The sequence below is a fragment of the Siphateles boraxobius genome, unplaced genomic scaffold (assembly GCF_051911475.1).
Source record: "Siphateles boraxobius isolate OS27281-9 unplaced genomic scaffold, OSU_SipBor_1 66, whole genome shotgun sequence".
Classification (NCBI taxonomy): Eukaryota; Metazoa; Chordata; class Actinopteri; order Cypriniformes; family Leuciscidae; genus Siphateles; species Siphateles boraxobius.
In genome coordinates, this window is record NW_027509193.1 from 7,115,721 (window position 1) to 7,139,418 (window position 23,698).

The window sequence follows — 23,698 nt, forward strand, 5'->3', positions numbered from 1 at the left end:
TTCAGTGTCACATGATGCTTCAGGTTCTCAAGAAACATTTCTTATTATCAATGGTAAAAACATTAAATAAATGGTTATTTAACCAGCTTTCTTTGTTAATTTATTCGCATAAATATTGAGAAAGGAAAATCGAGATAATTGAATTCCTCGTTCAACACTTGGTGTCACATTACAGAAACATTCTAACTCAGAATCAAATATCTTTGGTAAACATGGCTATTTCAGAAAGGCTTTCATTTTTTACAACATTCATTCTCAGAACCTGATTTACTATGCTTCAAAACAAAAAATTACTATGCTACAAAACTAAAAATGTGTACAGTAGATATCCAGCAGCAACACCCTTCCCCCATTCCGCCATGCAGTCTACAATCTACATTCCATCCTACATGATGAGGCTCAACCCAACGGCTTCCGGTCGTTGATGTTAGGGGGCGCTCGCGAGCCGCCGACTGATGCATTCACAGGCCGCTCTAGAGATGCAATCAGACCAGATGGGAGGGGGAAGTGAGAAGGAAAAAGGAACTAGCTGAGCTGCCCTTTGTTTCTAGATTTGCCGAAGAGTACGGGGAAGACACCGGCGCGAATCTACACTGTAAGTCACGCTCTAAACACGGCACAATGTTTATAGAACACATGACGTCATGGCGGACTTTAAAAAATTGACACATTTTGGAATAGCGATAGAACCCGAGCGAGTTCTTTTTTTATCGCCGGTTTGCTTGTGCTCCAATCAGTCCGACATTACAGTGCCAGAGCAGCGGCAGAATGAATGAATAAGTTTTGGGAATGTAACTCGAGCGGGGTACCGGGGTCAAGCGTACGGAAGGCGGATGGGATCAATCATCTTTTAAAAGATGCTCGCGGTATTTATCTCTGTGCACGAGTTGGATACCTCAAATTATATCTTTTTTTAAAGCGCACCCAGACAAGAAGAAGCACAGCATGGCCGACTGTAACGTTAATCACACATACACACAAACCGGCCTTTTGCCCTTCTTTGTCTTTTCTTTTCGCTCTTGTTTATTATTTTCAAACCATTTAAAATAGTATATATAACGTTTTAACTCTTCTCCAATACATACCGTGTTGTGAAAACATATCGGGAATGTTTTAACCAGTTAAAAGTAGTTTTGTTTTATGTCTTTGGTTTTAATGGAGCTCTAACGTTAATCTTTCTCTTGTTCCTTAACGATAGTTGGTTCGCGTCCTCAAAACTCACTAAAATAGTTAACGTATTGCTAAAATTTCCTGCTGAATTATACGGTGATTTATTATAATATTGAAAACAAACATTCGTAAAGTTAATGGGATATTGTTGGCTAATGTTTAGCTATTCCGTGTTAGCAGGCTGCTAATTTTATGTTAGCCTTTAGGGGGAAATTTGACGTTTATTCTTTCATCACTGTTTATTCAAACTGTTTTTGATATGTTTTTGCACCAATATTAATATGAAGTGTTTGTGAATATTTGTTATTTTTTTAAACATAAACTCGCTTAAAGCTTGTTAATCGGCATATGCATTTTTAGCTAATAATTAAGTTACTTCATTAAAGTGAGTTGGATTGCATTATTTAGACCTCAGAATGTATTTTCAGCTGTTTCATAAATAAAATCACATTATGAGAACCGGTAGAAGACGTACTTATTATTATTATTATTATAGTTAATACCGGGTCTTGTTGTCAATTTTGGCTCCAGTAAATAGTTCTCAGGGTGGGTTTATTTGTGTCAGTGTTGTTTCTTTGTTACAAAACACTATTGAACTTTTCCGTTGTTATTGCCTAGTTATTAAAATTATACATTTTCCGCATGGCATTAAATAGGTGACTGTTGTCAGGATGTATCCCGGTGTATTTTGTACGGCGTTCACAAAATAAATAATACAATTTTAATATTAGTGTTGAGGAAATCTTTTTTTCTGTACAAAATCTTATTTAAGTTTTCACTGCTAAAGAAAACACATCGGTGTAATTTTATATTTATTTATTTATTTTTAGTCTTTTTAAAATCATGTAAAGGCTTTTTTATTGTTGTTTTTCATTTTTTAAGGCAAGGTAATTTCTAACGACTTGTGATTTTACAAAGTCACTTTTGAATTTTTTAAAATATTTTAAAATAAAAAAGTGACAAATGTTGATTCAATGGGTAAAATGAAATACAATCTGATAAAAAAAAGCCTCCTTTGGAGTCTTCACTAAAATGTAGTCATTGACATACATAAGGCACAGATTAATTAACCCATTTTCTTGTCAAGTACCATCCTTTTGTAGCCATAACTGGATTAATCTGAAGTGCATGTGATTAATACAGTTGTAATGCATTGTACAAAAAAATAGCTTTTTATTAATTGGTTGGTATGAGTATGAGCTTGTGAAAATATTTTTATTTCTCCTTTCATTCCCATCATTATAATTAGCAAAAATTGTTGTATACAGTATATATTATACATGTGCTGTTTTAAGATAGTTTTGGCATGTTTAATGTGGTGTTGTTGTTTATCAAGCTGCTGGAATTCCTCTTATTTTCTTTCCCAGGCCTTCTGAAAACAGATACAGAACACTGTTTTTCCGCCTCTTACTACTGGCTCTGCTGAGTGATGTCCACTCCTGACCCACCTATGGGCGGGACCCCTCGGCCGGGCCCTTCCCCGGGCCCTGGGCCTTCTCCAGGGGCCATGTTAGGGCCTAGTCCTGGACCCTCACCTGGCTCTGCCCATGGCATGATGGGCCCTAGCCCTGGGCCCCCCACCTCAGGACACCCACTACCTCCACAGGGCCCCTCAGGTTACCCCCAGGACAACATGCACCAGATGCACAAGGTACTGACAGGTTTTATCAATATGCATCTGATTCATTTGTAGTTTTTTTCCATGTTTCATTTATGCTGTTTGGTCCATATCATGGAGTCATTCTTTATTTTTTTTTATTGTTTGAAGCCCATGGAAGGCATGCACGAGAAAGGCATTCCCGAAGATCAACGCTACGGTCAAATGAAGGGTATGGGCATGAGACAGGGTGGGCACAGTGGCATGGGACCCCCACCTAGTCCTATGGACCAACACTCTCAAGGTATCTATCTATTGTTCTGTCTGTTGTTCTTTTTATCTATCTGTCATCCTTTTAATCTTTCTAACTCATTCTATCTATGATATATTATGTAGTATACACATGCACGTGTGGAATGTAGGATATGCAGATGTTTGGTGCGCTCTGTGTTATATGGCAAACAGATGCTCACTGCTAAACTGTTTAGACTGGGTATAAAAAAGCCATCCAACCTGTTAGCTCACCTTTCCCTTTGATGTGCACTGCTTTGTTCCTTCGCGGGGGCCGCTTGCACGCACGCTTGTTTTCCCGACAGAAATGTAGAGTGAATGGGGTTACCCTTTTGAAATAGAAAGACAGACAATTGTTGGAAACCACAAAGTCATGACAGAAAAAGAAACAAATATTACAAGCAAGCAACAGACATGAGTGTTTTGTTTTCTGCAGCTCTGTAATTGTCTACATGCCTACATTTTACAACTAAGGGCTTGAAATTTTTGTCCAGAAAATTTGACTTTTTTTCTAAAGTTTGCATTTATATGTTGTATAACTTTGTTACAATCTAGTAATATAAGCTAATATTTTTGTATTTGCCTTAAAGCAAACATCACTGTTGTAATTGATCATACTTTTACCCCATCCCCAAGTTTTAAACTGGTTCGTAAACCTGTGCGTAACAGACATGAATGACACCTCAAATTGGGATTTCTGCACTATAATGCAATTCAGAATGCATTCGCAATTACATGAGCAATGCATTGAAAAACATCTATGAGCAGTGAATTATGTGAGGGCTAATATTTTTTTTTTGTGAAAAATCTAATAGTTACATAAAAATAAACAATTACATTTTCTTAAATTTTTTCCAGGTTATCCCTCTCCTCTGGGCGGTTCTGATCATGCCCCCAGCCCGGTACCTTCTAACGGCCCTCCATCTGGCCCCATGATGCCTTCTGGTCCTGGTGCTCTCCCCATGGAGGGCGGTGACCTGCAGAACCGGAGTGTAGGTGCAGGGGGTGTTGCAGGTTCGGGACCCAGCGGAGGACCTCCAAATGCAGGTGGGCCTGGTGGACCCGGCGGACCCACTCCTTTCAACCAAAACCAGCTTCACCAGCTGCGGGCACAGATCATGGCCTATAAGATGCTGGCACGTGGGCAACCTCTACCTGACCACCTGCAGATGGCGGTGCAGGGAAAGCGGCCCATGCCAGGCATGCAGCAGGGGATGCCCAATATGCCCCCTGCTTCAGGACAAGGTCCAGGACCTCTTGGACCAGGTGGGCCTGTTCCTGGGGGACCCAACTACAATCGACCTCCTGGTAAGGTGACATTTCATAAAAATTTCAAAGCTCTCCAAAAATACTGAAATAACCACCTACGGTCAGCCTACAGCGTGAAATTAAAGCAAAAAAACACTGAAAAATATTGCCTACAGTACCTTTAAAATTCTCTTATTTATAAATACTATACAAATACTATAATAATTATTTACAAAGTATTTTAATATTTTATTCTTTTTAAATAAGCTTTCAGTCTTTCAAAATGCAAAAAAAACTTCTAAACGGTCTAATTGCAAAGTAAAATTTAACAACTTTTTCTTTTTAGGCTTAAAATGTTTTGGACATGGTCTTGACAGATTTTGCCAGATTATTACAATTAAGATATTTTAATCTTATTCCGTAACAGTTGTTTTAATCGTTTGGATGTTTCAGGATTGGTCGGTCCAAACATGCCTCCTCCAGGACCCTCTGGTGTTCCTCCAGGCCTGCAGGGACAACCCACCAATGGACCACCCAAATCTTGGCCTGAAGGTCAGTAAATTGTCTAAAGTCACTACCAATAAGCAATTTAAATTTAGACTTTGTATTGTATCCCGGAAACCTCAACCGCTATCAGGGTTGTATTAAATGAATTTCTGAGAAAGTAATTTCTTAGTCGCATATATACGATGCATTTGTAATCCCAGGGCCCATGGTGAACGCTGCCGCCCCTGCAAGTGCCCCACAGAAGCTGATACCTCCTCAGCCCACGGGCCGCCCTTCTCCGGCGCCACCTTCAGTTCCTCCCGCTGCCTCTCCCGTCATGCCCCCTCAGACCCAGTCTCCAGGACAACCGGCCCAGCCGCCCATGGTCCTGCATCAGAAGCAGAACCGCATCACACCCATCCAGAAACCTCGGGGTCTTGACCCAGTGGAGATCCTCCAGGAGAGAGAGTACAGGTGAGATGAGGGTATCCTGATGTGTTTCGGCAAGAAATTGCAAATATTGATGTTGTAGAGTAAAACGCACTTATTAGATTCAATTCTGGGTAACACCACCTTGGTAGCTGCTTTCACCAACATTTGATGATGTTGTTTCCATCCGTCAGGTTGCAAGCTCGTATTGCTCATCGTATTCAAGACCTGGAGAACCTTCCAGGCTCTTTGGCAGGAGACTTGAGGACCAAAGCCAACATTGAGCTCAAGGCACTTAGGCTCCTGAACTTTCAGAGACAGGTATGACTTGCATCATATTATTTAGGGATGTGCCCAAAGCCAAATAAGTACCTTATTCGGAAAGGCACGGATAATGACTAATGCATTCTACGGACTGGATGAAAAAATATATTTTTAATGCTTTCGCGTACTCTCGTTATTATATTGCATATAATTTGCAGGCATCAGGGAGCCGCTATCAATACGCAGGGTATTAAATGCTTTGGTAGGGTATTCATATGCCCTTCATATTCATATGCAGGGTATTAAACGCATATGAATGGGCTTTTCAATTTCACTTGGAATTCTCGATCATGCGTTCTCTGTATTAAGGAAGCGCATATTTTACAATATAAGTGTCAATGACGTTCAGGATCTGTTGTGCACCAAATCATCTGACATCATCCTGTCAGTCAGCTCTCCTTAATTCTCGGCTCCTCAAACAACGTGTTTTTTGAATACTGAAAATTCTGTACTTATTCAGAGAACCAGTTCTTTTTTTACCATAGTAAACGTAACAAAGTTAAGTTTATGTGCATTTCTACTGTGTTTTTTCGGTCTTGCTAACCTAGCTGGTTAGAAAAATGTACAAATCTACTGTACAATATATGGGCGTGAATGATGGCACTCCTCATCAAAGTACACATTATACAGTATATACTTTTAAAACAAGACACTGATTATCTAGTCTCAGTCAATGTGTAGTTAAAAACTCTAAAAAAACTGCACTAATTATACAAGATGGAAAGCAATGTATTGACAATTTGACTACTGATTTATTGGCTATATTGAATTTTAAATGTTGAATAGCTAGCTGGACATACTGGTCAAAATGGATGGACATCCCTCAGTAAATATTAATCATAAATCAAAAATTGCTTCAACATGCATAATAAAAAAAACCTTTAACATGCTATGGCAAGCCATTTTAGATTTTATTCATTTACAGTTCATGCATTTTTGATATCAATAATTTTTTTTTTACTATTTGCAATGTGAATTCTTGATTATTTTTACTATAGGGCCCCTTAGTTACATTTTTATTAACCAATGTCTATTTTTGATATCAGGAATTACATGTTCACTTGTACAAAAGTTAATTTTTTATATCAATGATGTCATCACTCACAGGGATTATTGATATCTGCATCACTAGTTCACTAGTTAAATATTACAAGAGCCAAGTCATAGTATTAATAGTATTTTATATTTGAAAATGAATAAAAGGAAATTGGGAGCCAGTTTGAATGGGTCTGATGCTGCTTATAAAATGAGTTATCTATAATTTGCAGGTGCTATGCTTAAGTTTGTCAGTAGAGGAGATGCTGGATCATCAGCCAATATTCTATAGAAATACTCTATTCAATAAATATTGTTTGTTTGAACCTCATTCTGTTCTATATTTTTGTACTTATTCTTTGACTGTTTTGTTTAAAGGAGGGAGGATTGTATTGGGAGCACTGAAGTGTCAGGTGTGACTGTGTGTAAATGGCAATCGGTTTACATAGCTTTTGCCAAGTAAGACATGGTCCTGGATCAACATATTTTGTTGATCCTGGATCAACATTCCTGTCCCAAAATGTAGTCCTTACCCAATCCCTACCCTTAAACCTAACCCTACCCATAACTTTTCCCTAAAATCAGAGGGTAATGATCAGTGAATAACACTGATGTTTAAGGACTTCACCCTGATTCTAAGCCTAAACTTGACATAAACTGTAAACTTGTCCCTCAAATCTGATTGGTTGATTGGAAAGTTGATCCAGGATCAACAAAGATGTTGATCCAGGAACATGTGGTACTTGGTGAAATCACGTTCACCCACGGGGTCAGGTAGAGGGCCCCTTAGCAGAATTTTGCTTAGGGCCCCAGGGAGGTCAGGATCGGCACTGCCAAAATGCGTGCTGGATTTCATTCACGATTGAGGCGGGTGGAGCTTCTGTATGAGGTTTTGCCGACAGTTTGAGTATCCACTCGAGTTACAAGGTCTAGGCGAGGCAAGGCAAGTTTATTTATATAGCACACTTCATACACTATGGAATTAAAATAATCACAAAATAAAAGCAAGGACAATTAAAACGTTTATAAAATGAATTAAAAGAGTAAAAAGATGATGGATAGATAAACTTCTCATCTGGCAAAACACCGGTGTGTCATATTTTTCACAACTCCCAGTTTTACTCTGAGATTTTCCTCTGGTGATTACGCTGTGTCTGTGGTGTTCTTTTGGCGCACTTAAGAAATCTATTGGACGTCTCCGATGGACCCGATTTTCCCCCTAAAATCGGACAGGAGGAGCTCTAGGACTGACTCACGGGGTAACCTCGGGTTCACTGCCTAGTCACAAGCTCTTAGTATAAAGTTCTTTTCAAGTTCTGGTATAAAGTATAGGCAAAACATTGTTTTTCATTCATTTTCCATGCCTTTCCGAATAACGTATCCGGCTTCGGACGCATCACTATTGGTCGTTCTACGACGTCTACTGGAGTTCCCAAGAAATAACTCTCATCTCAATAATTATAATGCATAATGCTCTGGAAGGTGGTTGTAATTGATTTCAGCCAAGTCATGCCTCATTTTAATGGTTTTTGACCCATGTTGTCCATGCCAACACAGCTCCGGCAAGAAGTCGTAGTGTGCATGCGGCGCGATACGGCCCTGGAGACCGCGCTGAACGGCAAAGCCTACAAGCGCAGCAAGAGACAGTCCCTGCGTGAAGCTCGTATCACTGAGAAACTGGAGAAGCAGCAGAAGATCGAGCAGGAACGCAAGCGGCGACAGAAACATCAGGTACTGGACCGTTCTGACTTGTTCTGTTTGACATTGTCAAGACATTGTTTGTGACGGAACCGCCTGTTCTTTTATTGCATTTGTAGGAATATCTCAACAGCATCCTGCAGCATGCGAAAGACTTCAAGGAATACCATCGCTCCATCACCGCAAAGATGCAGAAAGTGACCAAAGCCGTAGCCACGTACCATGCCAACACTGAGAGAGAGCAGAAGAAGGAGAACGAGCGTATCGAGAAGGAGAGAATGAGAAGGCTGATGGTGAGGAGATGCACAGAATTCCCATGCTTCCTTGAAATAAGACACTTTTTTTTTTTTACATGACAAAAACTTAACCTTAAACACAAAATTAAAGCGTTTTTGTTTGGAGAAATGTCTGGAAAATTATGTTTTGTGTGTGTTTCTCCCAGGCTGAAGATGAAGAGGGTTACAGGAAGCTGATCGATCAGAAGAAAGACAAACGTCTGGCTTACTTGCTGCAGCAGACGGACGAGTATGTGGCCAACCTCACCGAGCTCGTCAGAGCTCACAAAGCTGTCCAGGCCCTCAAAGACATGAAGAAGAAGAAGAAAAAGAAGAAGAAGAAGGTGAGTGGATTTAACGGAATAGAAAGGGTTCCGTAATGGAATTTAAATGGAGTTGTCCTTGTTTTTCTAGTAGTGTTTGAGATCTTTCTGTCTGCTTTTCTCCTCACAGAAGCCAGAGAATGCAGAGGGTGTTCCTGTTCTCGGTCCAGATGGAGAGGTGAGATCTTAAAATTGGCAGATATTTGGCTTTTTACAATTAGCTTGGCTGATCATTTGTGCTAATGTGTCTCTTGTGGCGATTTAATTCAAAATAAGAATTCTTTTTTTTTCTTTTCTTTTTTAAGTTTTGTTTAAAATTTGTAGGTTTAATTTAAACAATTTTGGGTATATCATATCTAATTGCAGGTATTGTCTTGGACATGGTGCAACTGCAGTTAAAAATCACTTACATATTCTAAACTTTAATTTTAAGATTGTAAAATAATATTTTTCTAGTTTGGCTTTATATATATATATATGTGTGTGTATATGTATGTGTATCTCATTATTCAATTTATTTAATTTATTTTATATATGTAAATGTATATATGTAATTTTTCTTATAACTTATAAAATAACAATTATTTCATTTTTATCAGTTTAAAGTGATGAGATGCATATGTTTTTGTCTCCAATTGTAGCCTTTGGATGAGACCAGTCAAATGAGTGATTTACCGGTGAAGGTGATTCACGTGGACAGTGGGAAGATTCTCACCGGCATGGACGCTCCTAGAGCTGGACAGCTGGACACTTGGCTGGAGGTGAATCCAGGGTGAGTGAGACACACTTTGGGCATTGCATTCTTTCAAAATAATGAAAAGGTTTGGAGTAGCACATCACAACAATTTTGTCCCTAATATAGTGTATTTATTAGGGATGGGCATGATTAATCGACGATCGATTATTGATCATTAAGAATTTCGTCGATCACGTTAATTTGTTATCGATTATCATTAAACTTATGCTGCTGCGTTGCGTAGTGTGAGTGGAAAGTGAACGTGTTCCCCGGGCTGGTCAAGTTAGCGCGGAGGTACCTGTGCATCCCGGCAACGTCAGTCCCCTCAGAGCGGGTGTTTTCAGCGGCTGGACTGAAGCCTTGTTTACACTCGACGCGTCCGCACGAGCGCGAAGGTGAGCGCGGCAAAAATGACGTCATTGCGGTATTCGGTGTTTCACAGGCGAGCGCGTCGAGTATAAACGCCTCGTCTGTTTGGGGAGGTGCGTGCGCAATCTGTGGAGACTCGCGCTGTAGAGCCCGGCGAAAGTGTAAACGAGGCTTGACGGTCAGGTTGCGGTCGCGTCTGACCTCAGATCATGTCATCAACATGCTTATCTTTCTCAATAAAAATCAGTAGACTGGTGTAGAAGTTGTATGTGAGTTACTAGTTATTTTTTATGAGGCTTTGTTAAGTAGCCTAGCCTAATTGATTGTTACAGTAATCTCTCTCACCCTCTTTCTCGACTCCGTTCTTGGATAGTTTTGAGTTACATTTTGACAAAACCTGTCAGATCTAAGTATTATTATGTTTTTGGTTAAGTTATTGTTTAACATGATTTTTTTTTTTTTTTTATTATTTTGGAACAAACGAGGGTCTCTGTTTAAGAACGCAAACTCGCAGCTGCAGGTTCCGTTGCTTTCGAGCACCGCAGCGCATATATATCTTCAAGTTTAGCCTAACCGAACGTCCAGTTTTACTGCCACAAGTTGATCATCTTGTAATAAAGATCTAATCGAGGAAAAACGCGCTGTATTTTTGTATTTTCATTGCATTTTTAATTTATAAAAAGTATATAATATAAAAATAAATAATGAATTTGAATATAAAAATATTAATGATTAATCGATAGTCGATCGTTAATTCTCCCGACGATCGACTAAGAAAATTTAATCGAATGCCCATCCCTAGTATTTATGTTTATCTGACTAAAGCAGCTGGTTTGTTTGAATGTTATTTTGTTGATTTTCTGTAGGTACGAGGTTGCCCCGCGGTCAGATAGTGAAGATAGTGGCTCAGAGGAGGATGAGGTATGGCTGTTCTTCAGCTCTCATATCTGAATGTTCAGCATCTCTTGAGCAACACAATGTGCTTTCTCAAAGGGCTTGAAACGCTTTTGAAGAGAAAACTGTTTTGTGTGTGTGTGTGTTCACAGCCTTGAGCTGTCAGCTAGTAGGCCATCGTCAGACTAAGATTAATGGGTATTTTACCCTGAGATACTGCTGCCATGACCTGATACAGATAGCAAATGCTTGTCTTTATGCACATTTGAACCTTCTGATACTGGTGTCCAATACAGTAGGCTCGTATTTAAAAGCCATTTCAACAATTCACAATACATTCCATAACCTAAGTTTAATTTGATTCATGATCACAAATTAATGATATAATTAAAAAACTTGAAACAATCTGTTTTATGTGGTTGTCCAGCAGGTTTACATTTGTATACATTTCATAACCTATTAATTTAATTGATTTATATTTATAAAATTAAATTTTATAGAATTAAAATGGAAAAAAATATAATTAATTATAAATTATTGAATTACAAGTAAAATTAATTAAAAAGATTATGAAATGTATAAAATATAAAACTACCGGACAACCACATAAATCATTTTTCAAAATGTATAATTCATTTATACATAATAATTATAACTTTTTTTGGGGGAAGAACCCTGTTATTTATGTGGTTAGTAGTTTTACATTTATACATTTCATAACCAATATTTATAATCACAAAATGTATAAAATTTGAAAAATATTTCATATATGAGAGTTGAATACATATCTTTATATTTTATTGTATTAATGTAGCATTGTATTTTCTTCTTAAAGGATGATGAGGAGGAGCATCAGCCCTCTCAGGCCCCAACAGAGGAGAAGAAGATCATTCCAGATCCAGACTGTGAGGATGTGTCTGAGGTGGACGTCCAGCACATCATTGAGTATGTTCCTGGCTTAAAGCTGTACTTTTTACTTCATACAAATTGGTTCATGTCTGACCCATCCCATGGTCCTTTTGTAATTCTATTCTGTCATAATGGTGTATATAAATATGATCTCTCTCTCGCAGGCATGCCAAGCAGGATGTTGACGATGAATACGGTAGCGCAGCGTTCGCGCGCGGCCTGCAGTCTTACTACGCCGTGGCTCACGCCGTCACAGAGAGGGTGGATAGACAGTCGAGTCTGCTAATCAACGGACAGCTCAAACAGTACCAGGTACAGGCATACAGACCAAACATACTGCTAATACACCTAGAGGACCTAAGTGAACTGCTGAGATTTGATAAATGGCATGTGCTGAAGTTCTTGCATCTGTCCTGTCTGCAGATCAAAGGTCTAGAGTGGCTTGTGTCTCTGTATAACAATAACTTGAATGGCATTTTGGCTGATGAAATGGGTTTGGGAAAAACCATCCAGACCATCGCACTCATCACCTACCTCATGGAGTACAAACGCCTCAACGGACCCTTCCTCATTATCGTCCCCCTCTCGTGAGTCACTTTTCACACACTACACCAGGTATTCAAGGTACACTATTCAATTAGCTTCATTCGAGGGCCGAATTATCAAATCAAAAAGTTGAGGTGGATTGGTTTGGGGGTTTAACTTATTTTATTGAAACAAGTTTCAATAAAGTATTGTATTTACTTGGAAATGTAGTACCCAACAGTATGCAGATCATAAAAGACTATAATAAATAAAAACTTGGTAAATTACACCGGTGTACAGAACTATTTTCCTCTGAATATACGAATATATGAATTATACAAACTCATAGCTATTGGTAAGAATTAATTTATTTATAATTGTTATAGGCTTAAATGAAAATATTGTGACAGTGAGACTTGATAACCACAGATAAAACCATGCATGGATACTCACTCACTACCACTGTTAGTGAGGTTTAGTTTTAAACCTTCTTTTTGCCATTTTTGTATTATTGGTCTATTATATGAGAAAACATTTCAACAGAAATCATTACAGTAATATTTATTTGTTTTCTCTTACAGGACTCTGTCGAACTGGGTGTACGAGTTTGATAAGTGGGCTCCATCTGTGGTGAAAATTTCTTACAAGGTAGTTATTTGATACATTCATGTAGTAATAAACTGGTTTTCCCAAAAGGAATGCAAAATAAAACTGTAACTGGAGAACCATGGAGAATATAACAGGATTATTAACTAATTTTCTTTTCTTGTTTTCGTCTTAGGGCTCTCCTGCTGCTCGCCGTGCATTCCTTCCCATTTTGCGCAGCGGCAAGTTCAACGTGCTAGTCACCACTTACGAGTACATCATCAAAGACAAGCAAGTGCTGGCCAAGGTACAGACCTGTCGATTGTCAAGTTATCATTGTCACCCATTTACATTTTCTTCTGCAAAGCATTTTGACTGTGAGCTACATGTTCAGTTCATAATATTCTCTCTGTCTCTTTCAGCTCCGCTGGAAGTACATGATCGTGGACGAAGGTCACCGTATGAAGAACCACCACTGTAAACTGACTCAGGTGTTGAACACACACTACCTGGCGCCCAGGCGTGTGCTACTCACCGGCACGCCGCTGCAGAACAAGCTGCCCGAGCTGTGGGCGCTGCTCAACTTCCTGCTGCCCACCATCTTCAAGAGCTGCAGCACCTTCGAGCAGTGGTTCAACGCTCCGTTCGCCATGACTGGAGAGAAGGTAAGCTGATTTCAAATCCAGACGCATGAGAAGTTTTAGTAGGTGTACTAGCACATTTGGAGTGGATACAACTAATTGAAATTGTGTTTTTGTGTCATCTCGCTGTAAACGTAGTTGTACAATGTTTTGTCTTAAAGGTTGACCTGAATGAAGAAGAGACCATTCTGATCATCCGTCGTCTGCACAAAGTGCTCCGCCCCTTCCTGCTCAGGAGACTCAAGAAGGAAGTGGAGGCCCAACTGCCGGAGAAGGTTTGTTTTTGTGCTTGCAAACTACTCATATAAAACAAATCTATTTTTCTTTCTTTAAATTCTCAATTAGTTTGGTCTGAAATACCATGTTTTTTTTAATAAATTAAGTTCCCCCTTAATCTAAGGAAGTATCAAATAATATTAAACACGCTTAATGTAAGAAACCGTAAAAATGTACAATATTCCTGGCATATTTTCCACACCGTTTTCTTTACTAAATGAACACAGAATATTTAACTATTTCTTTTGTTTATATGCACCAATATGAAAATGTGTAGTAATAGACAGCAATATTTATCTACATAAACTACTGTTTAAAAGTTGTTTTCAAAATTATTTTGAAAGTTTTTCATGCTCACTAAGGCTGAATTTGCAAAAATACAGTAAATAAAATTTTGGAATGTAATATATTCCTGTGATGGCAAAGCTGACTTTCAGCATCATTACTCCAGTCTTCTGTCACATGAACCTTCAGAAATCATTCTAATATGATGATTAATGCTCATGAAACATTTTCTTTCATGATTCTTTGAATAGAATATTTTTAAAAAAACTTTCACTTTTGATCAATTTAATACATCCCCGCTGAATAAAAGTATACATTTCTTAACAAAAAACAAACACCTAACCTTTTAAAAGGTACTTAATATTTTTATAAAAAACATTTTAATACACATGAAATGCCACATAGAGACCTGCCCGGTTATTAATCGATTCACTGAAAAGAACTAAATGGCATGTTTGCTACAGAAGCTTCTTTTTTGTATGTTGAAATGTGAATTTGTCTGTCTCTGTTTCCTTGCGTTCAGGTGGAATATGTGATCAAGTGCGACATGTCGGCTCTACAGAGAGTTCTGTACAGGCACATGCAGGCTAAAGGAGTGCTGCTCACCGACGGCTCCGAGAAAGACAAGAAGGTGAGCAGAAGGGATTCACGCCGAGAATGTGAGGAACGTTCAGTGTGTCTTTCTGAATTGGTCTAATATCCATCTACCTGTTACAGGGTAAAGGAGGCACTAAGACTCTGATGAACACTATTATGCAGTTGAGGAAGATTTGTAACCACCCGTACATGTTCCAGCACATTGAGGTGATCATTTGTTCACATATTCTCTGTCTTTTTCATCCTGTAGGCTTATCTTCTGGATTTGTGGCACCTTGTTTGACATATTTTTGTTGTCTGTTTTGCAGGAATCTTTCTCTGAGCACTTGGGCTTCACTGGAGGCATTGTTCAGGGGTATGTAGAGCACTTCCTGGTAATGGAAAAATGTATAACTTTGCATTCTCGTTGGTTTTATCTGTGATTTTACCATATTCTGTATCACTTCACTTTAGACTTGATTTGTACCGTGCCTCTGGTAAGTTTGAGCTGCTAGACCGTATCCTGCCGAAGCTCCGTGCCACCAACCACAAAGTGCTGCTCTTCTGTCAGATGACCTCGCTCATGACCATCATGGAGGACTACTTCGCCTACCGCAACTTCAAATACCTGCGCCTGGACGGTGAGTCGACTTCGACCAGGTTTACGTAGAATCAAGAAATTGTTGCATATCTTCTTGTAAGACTGACTTTTATTTCTTTTAATATCTGACTTTTTTATATTTATATTTAATTAAAGGTCTTAGATTTATTTGTTAATTAAAGACTATCAGTCAAGTTAAGACTGTCTAATCGTGCTGACATCTTTCTTTTGTCCCTGTAGGAACCACTAAGGCTGAGGATCGTGGCACGTTGCTGAAGAACTTTAATGATGCGTCCTTTAATTATTTCATCTTCCTGCTGAGCACCAGAGCAGGAGGTCTGGGGCTGAACCTGCAGTCTGCTGACACTGTTATCATCTTTGACAGCGACTGGAACCCTCACCAGGTACAATACTGGCCCTTGAAATATTTAGATATATTTATTAAGCGTCTAGAAATATTGTAGAATTTAATGTATAATTGAATATTCATTTGTAATTAATTTTTTTTATAATTAAATTCATTGCAGAATTTAATCTTTATTAAATTCTGTATAAAATCATTGCGGAATAGAATCTTTATCATCACTGTAAGATAGAATCTTCAGAATCAGTAGTAAAGGATCTTTAGAATAGATTCATTGTTGAATCGAATCTTCTGTCTAGAATTATTGTACAATATAATCTTTAGAATTATTGTAAAAGTAGAATTTAATGTTAACTTGTGTGATGTTGTTTTTTTTACAATATTCATTGTGGAATAGAATCTTTAGAATCATTTGAATAGCATGACTGTAAAATAGAATAAAATAGAACAATTAATTGTAGAATAAAATGTATAAGAGAATGGTCATTTATGAACATAGTAATGATCATTTGTTAATTCGTGTTTATTCATAATACTTTGTTCATTTTTCAACTTGAAATGTTAAAAATGGATTAGTTTATGGAGAAATTATCACCCTCAATCATAATATCGTGCTTAAAATAGTTTACATTGCTTATTGTTAAGTATTACCATTTAAGCTTTAGTTGAATCTGTGTAAAATATTCAATAAATGTATCTACAAAGTTATTCACTAGAATCTTTGGAGTCTCTGATTGCTATAATATTTCTTTTTTTTATGAGTCTGAATTCTGCAATATGTCTCTGATCGCCTCTCTTTGTTTCCTCATAGGATCTGCAAGCCCAGGATCGCGCCCATCGTATCGGGCAGCAGAACGAGGTGCGTGTGCTGCGTCTGTGTACCGTGAACAGCGTGGAGGAGAAGATCCTGGCCGCTGCCAAATACAAACTGAACGTGGACCAGAAGGTCATCCAGGCCGGTATGTTCGACCAGAAATCCTCCAGCCATGAGCGCAGGGCTTTCCTGCAGGCCATCCTGGAGCACGAAGAGCAGGATGAGGTACAGACACTCATTCATCATGGACAATTTCAGTGTCCTGTCAACAGGCTCCGTTTTCTGTAGCTGATGTTTACTCTACTTTGTTTTCTCTCATATCTCAGGAGGAAGATGAAGTACCCGATGACGAGACCGTTAATCAGATGATCGCTAGAAGCGAGGAAGAGTTTGATCACTTCATGGTCAGGAGTGCTACTTGTTTTCGTTTAACTTTTGTCAACTCAACAGTCTTTATTTTGTTTGACTTTATTCCATTTTTTTATGTAATTTTTTTTCATCGACCAGCGCATGGATCTGGACCGGCGTCGTGAAGAGGCTCGTAACCCGAAGCGCAAACCCCGGCTGATGGAGGAGGATGAGCTGCCCACCTGGATCATGAAGGATGATGCGGAGGTGGAGAGACTCACCTGTGAAGAAGAAGAGGAGAAGATGTTCGGCCGCGGCTCCCGTCAGAGGAAGGAGGTGGACTACAGCGACTCCCTCACAGAGAAGCAGTGGCTGAAGGTGAATTAGGAATCACATCACATTGTGTTGATTCTTTTGTTGTAAAATGGCAAGCATATTGACATATTTTACTGCTGCTCAGGCCATCGAGGAAGGCACCCTTGATGAGATTGAGGAGGAGGTGCGCCACAAGAAAACGACCCGCAAGAGGAAGCGTGACCGTGACCGTGACCTCGACCTTCCAGGCCCAGCCACGCCCAGCTCCAGTGGGCGGAGCAGAGATAAAGAAGACGACAGTAAGAAGCAGAAGAAACGCGGCCGTCCTCCTGCCGAAAAACTCTCTCCCAACCCTGCCACGCTCACCAAGAAGATGAAGAAGACTGTGGATGCCGTTATCAAATACAAGGATGGGTTAGTGTCTTCGATCACGTTCCTGTCTCTTTTGTTCATTTTTTTTTTTCATCAGTTTGAATCATGAATATGCATGCGAAGTGTCGACGCTCTGATGGTTTAATCTGAAGAAGTTTACACTGCTTTGTAAATGTACTTTTTTCTTTTTTGGGAATCGAACCCATGATCTTGTCGTTGTGTTTTATGATTCAAGAAAGCGCACAGGATAAAGTGCTTTTTCAGACTTCTGTTTAAAATGTTTTTATTTTAAAATGAAACCATAGTTACAATACTGTTTATAAAATGTACATCAAGTGTTTAAAAATTTGTTGTTTGAACTTAATTTTAAGGGTTTACTTTTTTGGTGAATTATATTGAACCCTATTATATTATTCATAATGATTATATCCTGATTTTTAACATAATCCAAAGTCTAGACAAACACAGTCTTAACAAAATGGTTCCAGAACAGATACATGCAGTGTTTCCATGCTTATAGAGATATTTTATGCTTTAATTGATGTAGATAGATAACATTTTGGAGTAAAAAAAATGTGTCACTGTATTTCTCAACAGCAATGGGAGGCAATTGAGTGAAGTGTTTATTCAACTGCCGTCTCGTAAAGAGCTACCTGAATATTACGAACTTATTCGCAAACCTGTGGACTTCAGGAAGATCAAGGTTTGTCAATCATTCATTAAATTGATTAATTTAAAGTTTGTTTTTTTACTTAAATTTATTTTGTTTTATGAATGCTTTGGCTGGTTCACAAACACCCATTGTAATGCACTAACTAAATCTCAATAGGTAATTCATAATATTATATAAGTAAATAAAGATTCAAGTGTTGAATCCTGTTCTCTGTTCTGTACAGGAGCGCATCAGGAGCCACAAGTACCGCAGTCTGAACGACCTGGAGAAAGACGTCATGCTGCTTTGCCAGAACGCTCAGACCTTCAACCTGGAGGGATCACTGGTAATATTCATCATCCATGTTGTTAAATTAATTACACCAATCAAAAAGCTCTAATTGATCAGCTTGTTCTTAAGTTTGTAGGGCATTTTGTTTAATCTTTAAAGTTACTTTTAGGACTATTAAGATGTTTTTGCATCATGACATTGACAATTATGTTCACTTTCTCCCTTCACTTTAACTATACCTAAGATGTTTTATTATCATTAATATACTATTGTAGTTTTTATAATTTTTAATTCGTATTTTTATATATTTTTTATTTTAATGTTTTATTAATTTTGTTTGTAATTTTTAAATTAGTTTTATTTTTGTAAATGTCTATTATTTTTTTTAAATTTCAGTTTACCTTTAAACTTGTTGAAAAGAATAACCCTAGTTAGTCGTACTTCGTTTAGCTGATTCAGATGAGATTATTATATTTCAGATCTACGAGGACTCTATCGTGCTACAGTCTGTGTTCACCAGTGTGCGGCAGAAGATCGAGAAAGAAGTAGAGAGCGAGGGAGAAGAGAGTGAGGAGGAAGAGGACGAGGTAGATGAAGGATCGGAATCTGAATGTAAGTATTGATCACTGTAATTAAAATATTTTGTGAAATTCAACTATTTTCTAAGCAGAGTATCATGCATGCACAACTCAAATTGAATTGAAGTGAGTCCATGATTAACACACGTTTGTGTTTTAGCTCGTTCCGTGAAGGTTAAGATAAAGCTGAGTCGAAAGGACAAGGTGGAGAGAGGGAAAGGAAGACGCCGAACTGGACGCAGCTCGCGCCCTAAACCTGTCGTTAGCGACGATGACAGTGAGGACCAGGAAGAGGTACTTATGAATAATGAATATTGAACTTAAGAGAGAGTTCATTCTGTAAAAAGCCTCTTGTCTTTTTCTCATCCTCATGCCATCCCCACCCAATGTGTATGACATTCTTTCTTCAGATAAATGCAAACACAGATTTTTTTAGGAAAATAATCCATGACTGATTTTAATCCATACGGCCTCAGTGGATCAATGGCCCTGTTTACACCTGGTATTAAATGGCATTTTGGTTGACCGGATCACAAGTAGACGAGGGTGACGCATTCCAGTTTACACCTGGTGTTTTATTCCGTCTCTTCTGTCCACTTTCAACCACTTATGGCTCGTTTCCACTGAGCGGTACGGTACAGTTCGGTACGGTATGCAATTATTTGCGTTTCCACTGTCAAAAGTTGTGAATGGTACCAAAAAGCCGGTACTAAAAGGTGGAGCTAGACTCCCTGCAGAACCTTGATTGGTTGACAGAGTATCGTCACTTGCGCGTGTTACAAGGGCATTAGAAGCGCCATTTTTTAATATACAGTCGAAATATAATACTACTGTTATTGTGTCACAATGTAGTTTTAAGAGTTTTTCAGGCGAGAATGTAGTTTTTTTAAAGCTCAAATCTGTGGTTTATTTATAGATTTATGATCATTTGACTGAGATCCATTCCAAGCAATCACCGGGCGCTCTGCGCTCATGTACCCCGCCTGGAACAGCCTTTCCTCGGCTAGTCGTCCTGATGTTTGCCGCTGACTCTGACGTCTCTGTAGTGGTTAACATGAGATATAATTCGTCTTGTATAGACCTAAAAGGCGATCTTTGGTCTTGTGAATCTATAATTCGTTCCCTGGCCAATAGTTTTGGCAGAAGGCTAAGTGAAGTTTCATATATTTGAGCGCTGAATTTGTATATTTGACTGAATTGTTTGCTTTATGTTATTAAAGCTTTACTGTGTAGCTTTTTGTACCTTTCACTTATACTTTAATAATGGCAATTATTGATAAAACTGAAATTTAACAAAAAGACATAGGGTTGAGTTTTGTCATTTTTTTATTTTATTACAAGATCATCTGTAATGTTGTTTATTGCAACATTTGTACCAATGCATATATTGCCTGGAATAGGTTTAATATTTTTTAATTTAAACGAAAAGAGGCAGGGTTGTGTTTTATATTTAGTTTTGTTATAAATATAGGCTACCGTATACATGCAGTGAATATGGCCTAATCAATAGGCTATGCGTTGCTTAAACCACATTTGTGTGCTTATGTTTAAAATGTATTTAAATGAAATCGAAAAGCAGCAGAGTGGTGTTGTATAACATATTTCGTTTTATTGTTGCCTAACATGTACATACAGAGACAACTGGAGTAGCAGAGCGAGCTGAGTGGCGCTTTCAAGAACGAGCTGTTCCATTAGCAGAATAACTGGACTCGCGTCCTCTCCTGAGTCGGACTTTGCGTAGGCTACTTGGTATTGAGAAAAGCCTAATGCCTCCGCTTGTTTCTTGTGACAAACATGCCGAGAAGCAAGAACAAGATCTGCTGTTTCATCCATTGTTGTTTACGATGTCGCTTTCTTCTTCGCGCGAAAATGACGTCGATCGCTTAATCCCCGGAAACACCACGCCTATCAAGTAAGGGTACTGTTGGCGGTGGAAACGCTAGCTGGATCGTGGTTTACCGACCCGAACCGTACTGTACTGTACCGTACCGCTCAGTGGAAACGAGCCATTAGAGTCTATGGGCAGTTGAATGTATGTGTTTTTTCAGATCTTTTGATCTAATTGCCAAAAATAAGCTCATGTAGTGTACATGAACATGACCGGAGAAAACAGAAAAATATATGGAGAGCGTCATCTTTTGTTTGTTCTGACAGCCACAAGACCATAAAAAGTTGACAAATTTTTTTTAAATTTTTTTTTATTAGTGTTAAATGAGCGGCACCGATTCACTAGCATTATATGGACTATATTTTCACACTTGAAATAGTTAACCCTGGGTCATTGTAAAACCTGGGTAAACAGAATCCTGCATGGGTTATCTTGCTTCACGTTTCACACTGTAAATTCCTTGGGTTAACGTTCTTATTTGCAGTGTTAGTGTCATTTATTGGATGAACACTGTCATAGGTTTATATAAATGCACAAGAATTGCGTATCCTCGTATTATGAATGAATGCCGTGATATGTTAAATAGCACATTGTGCATCCTCATATTATGGTCCTACCATAACAGCGCTAACAAGCCTGCTAAAGTCCACAGCCTCTAGTGTTAGTCGCTAGTGTACCTCTTGGGGTCAGGGGAGTGAGGTTTATTCACACAGCTCTTACTAGCGGGCCTCAGTTACACTCACCCCCTTAAACCGCACTACCACCCGGGTCACGGCACCAATGTGACGGGTACGAGTAAGACCGTGTGTCAGCAGCATGGGAGCAAAACATTGCAAAAGGGGTGTTAACATTCCTCTAGAGCTGCTTTTCATAAATTACAAGTGTGAAACGTTCCTTTACCCAGGGTTAAAAGTTAAAAGTATGACGATAACCCGAGGTTAAGCACAGTGTGAAAAGCCCTAGAGATGAATTATTTTCCTAAAAATCTTCCTGTTTATCTGAAAAAAGAAAGGCATATATATCAGGAATGGTATATGGGTGTGAGTTTCAGGTATGAGTGAACTATCCCTTAAAAAAAAAAGTACAGATATTAAGATATTTACCCTCTTGTTGTTCACTTATGCTAATTGTTTTTCAATTGTTTTGTACAGGAGCATTCGGTTAGTGGCAGCGATGACGATTAAACCACCTTCAGGACCAATTTATGTCTCTCGCTCACTTCTGCAACAGATTCAACAGATACCCTCTCCATGAGGGCCAAGTTTTACCCTTTTTTAGAGAGAGGACACTGATTAAATGAGAAAATGACACTATAAAATGCAGAAAAAAAGAATGCCCCTCCATTTGGATATTTAAGCAGACGATATCAATTTATGTATAGAAAGACAGTCTACGTATTGAGCTTTTGTCTTCTCCTTCCATATTTGTTTTTATGATTTTTCACAAGGACGTGACATAAGATGGACAGATATTTGACAGACTGACTCAGTTGACCAGTAAGAGTGGATCATGTTTCAATGTCTTCTTGATTTTAGCACCCCTTCATCCCCCACCCCAGAACGCATGTTGTTGGTGGAAAACGCAGCCATTAGTTCTCTTTCCGTTTTTCTCTTGATGTCTCTGTTTAAATTAAGATTGCTAACAGGATAAAGGTACTTCCTCCTTGTCAGGAGAAATGGGGGAGAATAGGGTGTAGGATTCTGTACTGTCAGTGTCACTGGATTTCCAAAATGCACAATAAAAGCGTCTCAGAAATACTCCATGCTTCAGAGTTGTTTTGCACACAAGTCAAGACTTCAAAACTGGTGAACTGCATATAGTTGTGAGTAGAGATTGACCAATTCATGGTTTTCATCTGACGTCACACCCTTTGTGGGAATGCCCTCCATTGCCTGCCAGTTATTTGTACAAAGCACTGATGTAGTAAGGCAGTAATACTAAAAGACCAAATTCGATATACACCTTATTGATTCTTACAGGTAGACAGATGAACCCATAACCGTAACTTTAACTAAATAACTGAGACTTCCACTCATGCGAAGATTGGCAACTGTCTTGAATGTTTTCCACTTGTAAATAATCTACCTTAGTGTAGAATAATGGACTTCCAATTGTTTGGAAATGGCAGTATAACCCTTCCCAGATTGATGGGCAGCAACAATTGCTTCTCTAAGATCATTGCTGATGTCTTTCTTCCTTGGCATTGTGTTTTAACACACCTGAATGCTCCAGACCAGCAAACTGCCAAAACTTCTGCTTTTATAACTGATCAGTCACATGACAATATAATTCATCAGTGCTCTTAATGTTATAGAAGTCTTTGGATTACAAGACTTTGCACAATTTGTCCTTTACTATGTGATTCGTGTTGATTTAGCACTGTTGCTACATGACTTTTTATCCCCACTGGCCTCAACCGTTTTTCTGTATTTTTTTGTTGTCCATTTACTCATGAAGGATCATAGGGCATTTCTGCAGAAAGTCAAACACTGAACTGTTGGTTTAGTGACGTTTGTAAATATACTAACATTGCCTAACTTTGGAGCACTGGAAATTCCTAACAAGCTTATTTTATCTGATTTGTAAATGAGGCAGTGTAATGGATACATTTTCGTGCTTGAACGCTTGTTTTCCAGCGGGAATGCAATTCATTTGCTCAAAACAACACCAATTGCATGAAGGCTACACTTCAACCTGGACAGTTATTGTAATAGGCTGCACACAAATGAATGTTAATGTTAAAGACCAAGGCTAGTAAACCATAGTCTCCTATAAACTGCATGTTGAATTTAGACTAGCACTT

The 23,698-nt window shown here is 38.6% G+C and overlaps 1 protein-coding gene across 1 annotated transcript; it reads left to right on the top strand.

Annotated features, from left to right (window-relative positions):
• Positions 1-325: 325 nt before the first annotated feature.
• On the top strand, positions 326-22,652 carry smarca4a (SWI/SNF related BAF chromatin remodeling complex subunit ATPase 4a). Its single transcript, XM_077211896.1, has 34 exons — positions 326-595; positions 2,538-2,821; positions 2,939-3,071; positions 3,917-4,366; positions 4,760-4,858; positions 5,014-5,266; positions 5,416-5,542; positions 8,138-8,311; positions 8,398-8,571; positions 8,721-8,897; positions 9,007-9,054; positions 9,518-9,648; positions 10,848-10,902; positions 11,711-11,820; positions 11,949-12,096; positions 12,208-12,371; positions 12,891-12,957; positions 13,091-13,201; positions 13,317-13,559; positions 13,697-13,810; positions 14,620-14,727; positions 14,814-14,900; positions 15,002-15,048; positions 15,147-15,313; positions 15,514-15,677; positions 16,449-16,676; positions 16,778-16,855; positions 16,959-17,177; positions 17,260-17,528; positions 18,084-18,189; positions 18,383-18,484; positions 18,909-19,041; positions 19,168-19,301; positions 22,047-22,652. Exons 2-34 carry the CDS (start codon positions 2,600-2,602, stop codon positions 22,077-22,079), a joined length of 4,875 nt encoding a protein of 1,624 aa, XP_077068011.1. The 5' UTR covers positions 326-595; positions 2,538-2,599; the 3' UTR covers positions 22,080-22,652.
• The last annotated feature ends 1,046 nt before the right edge of the window (positions 22,653-23,698 follow it).

Coding starts and splice junctions, on each gene's coding strand:
- smarca4a (XM_077211896.1), top strand. CDS start 2,600: ATGTCCACTCCTGACCCACCTATGGGCGGGACCCCTCGGCCGGGCCCT. Junction 8,572..8,720: donor AGAGAATGAGAAGGCTGATG/GTGAGGAGATGC, acceptor TGTTTCTCCCAG/GCTGAAGATGAAGAGGGTTA. Junction 13,811..14,619: donor AGGCCCAACTGCCGGAGAAG/GTTTGTTTTTGT, acceptor CCTTGCGTTCAG/GTGGAATATGTGATCAAGTG.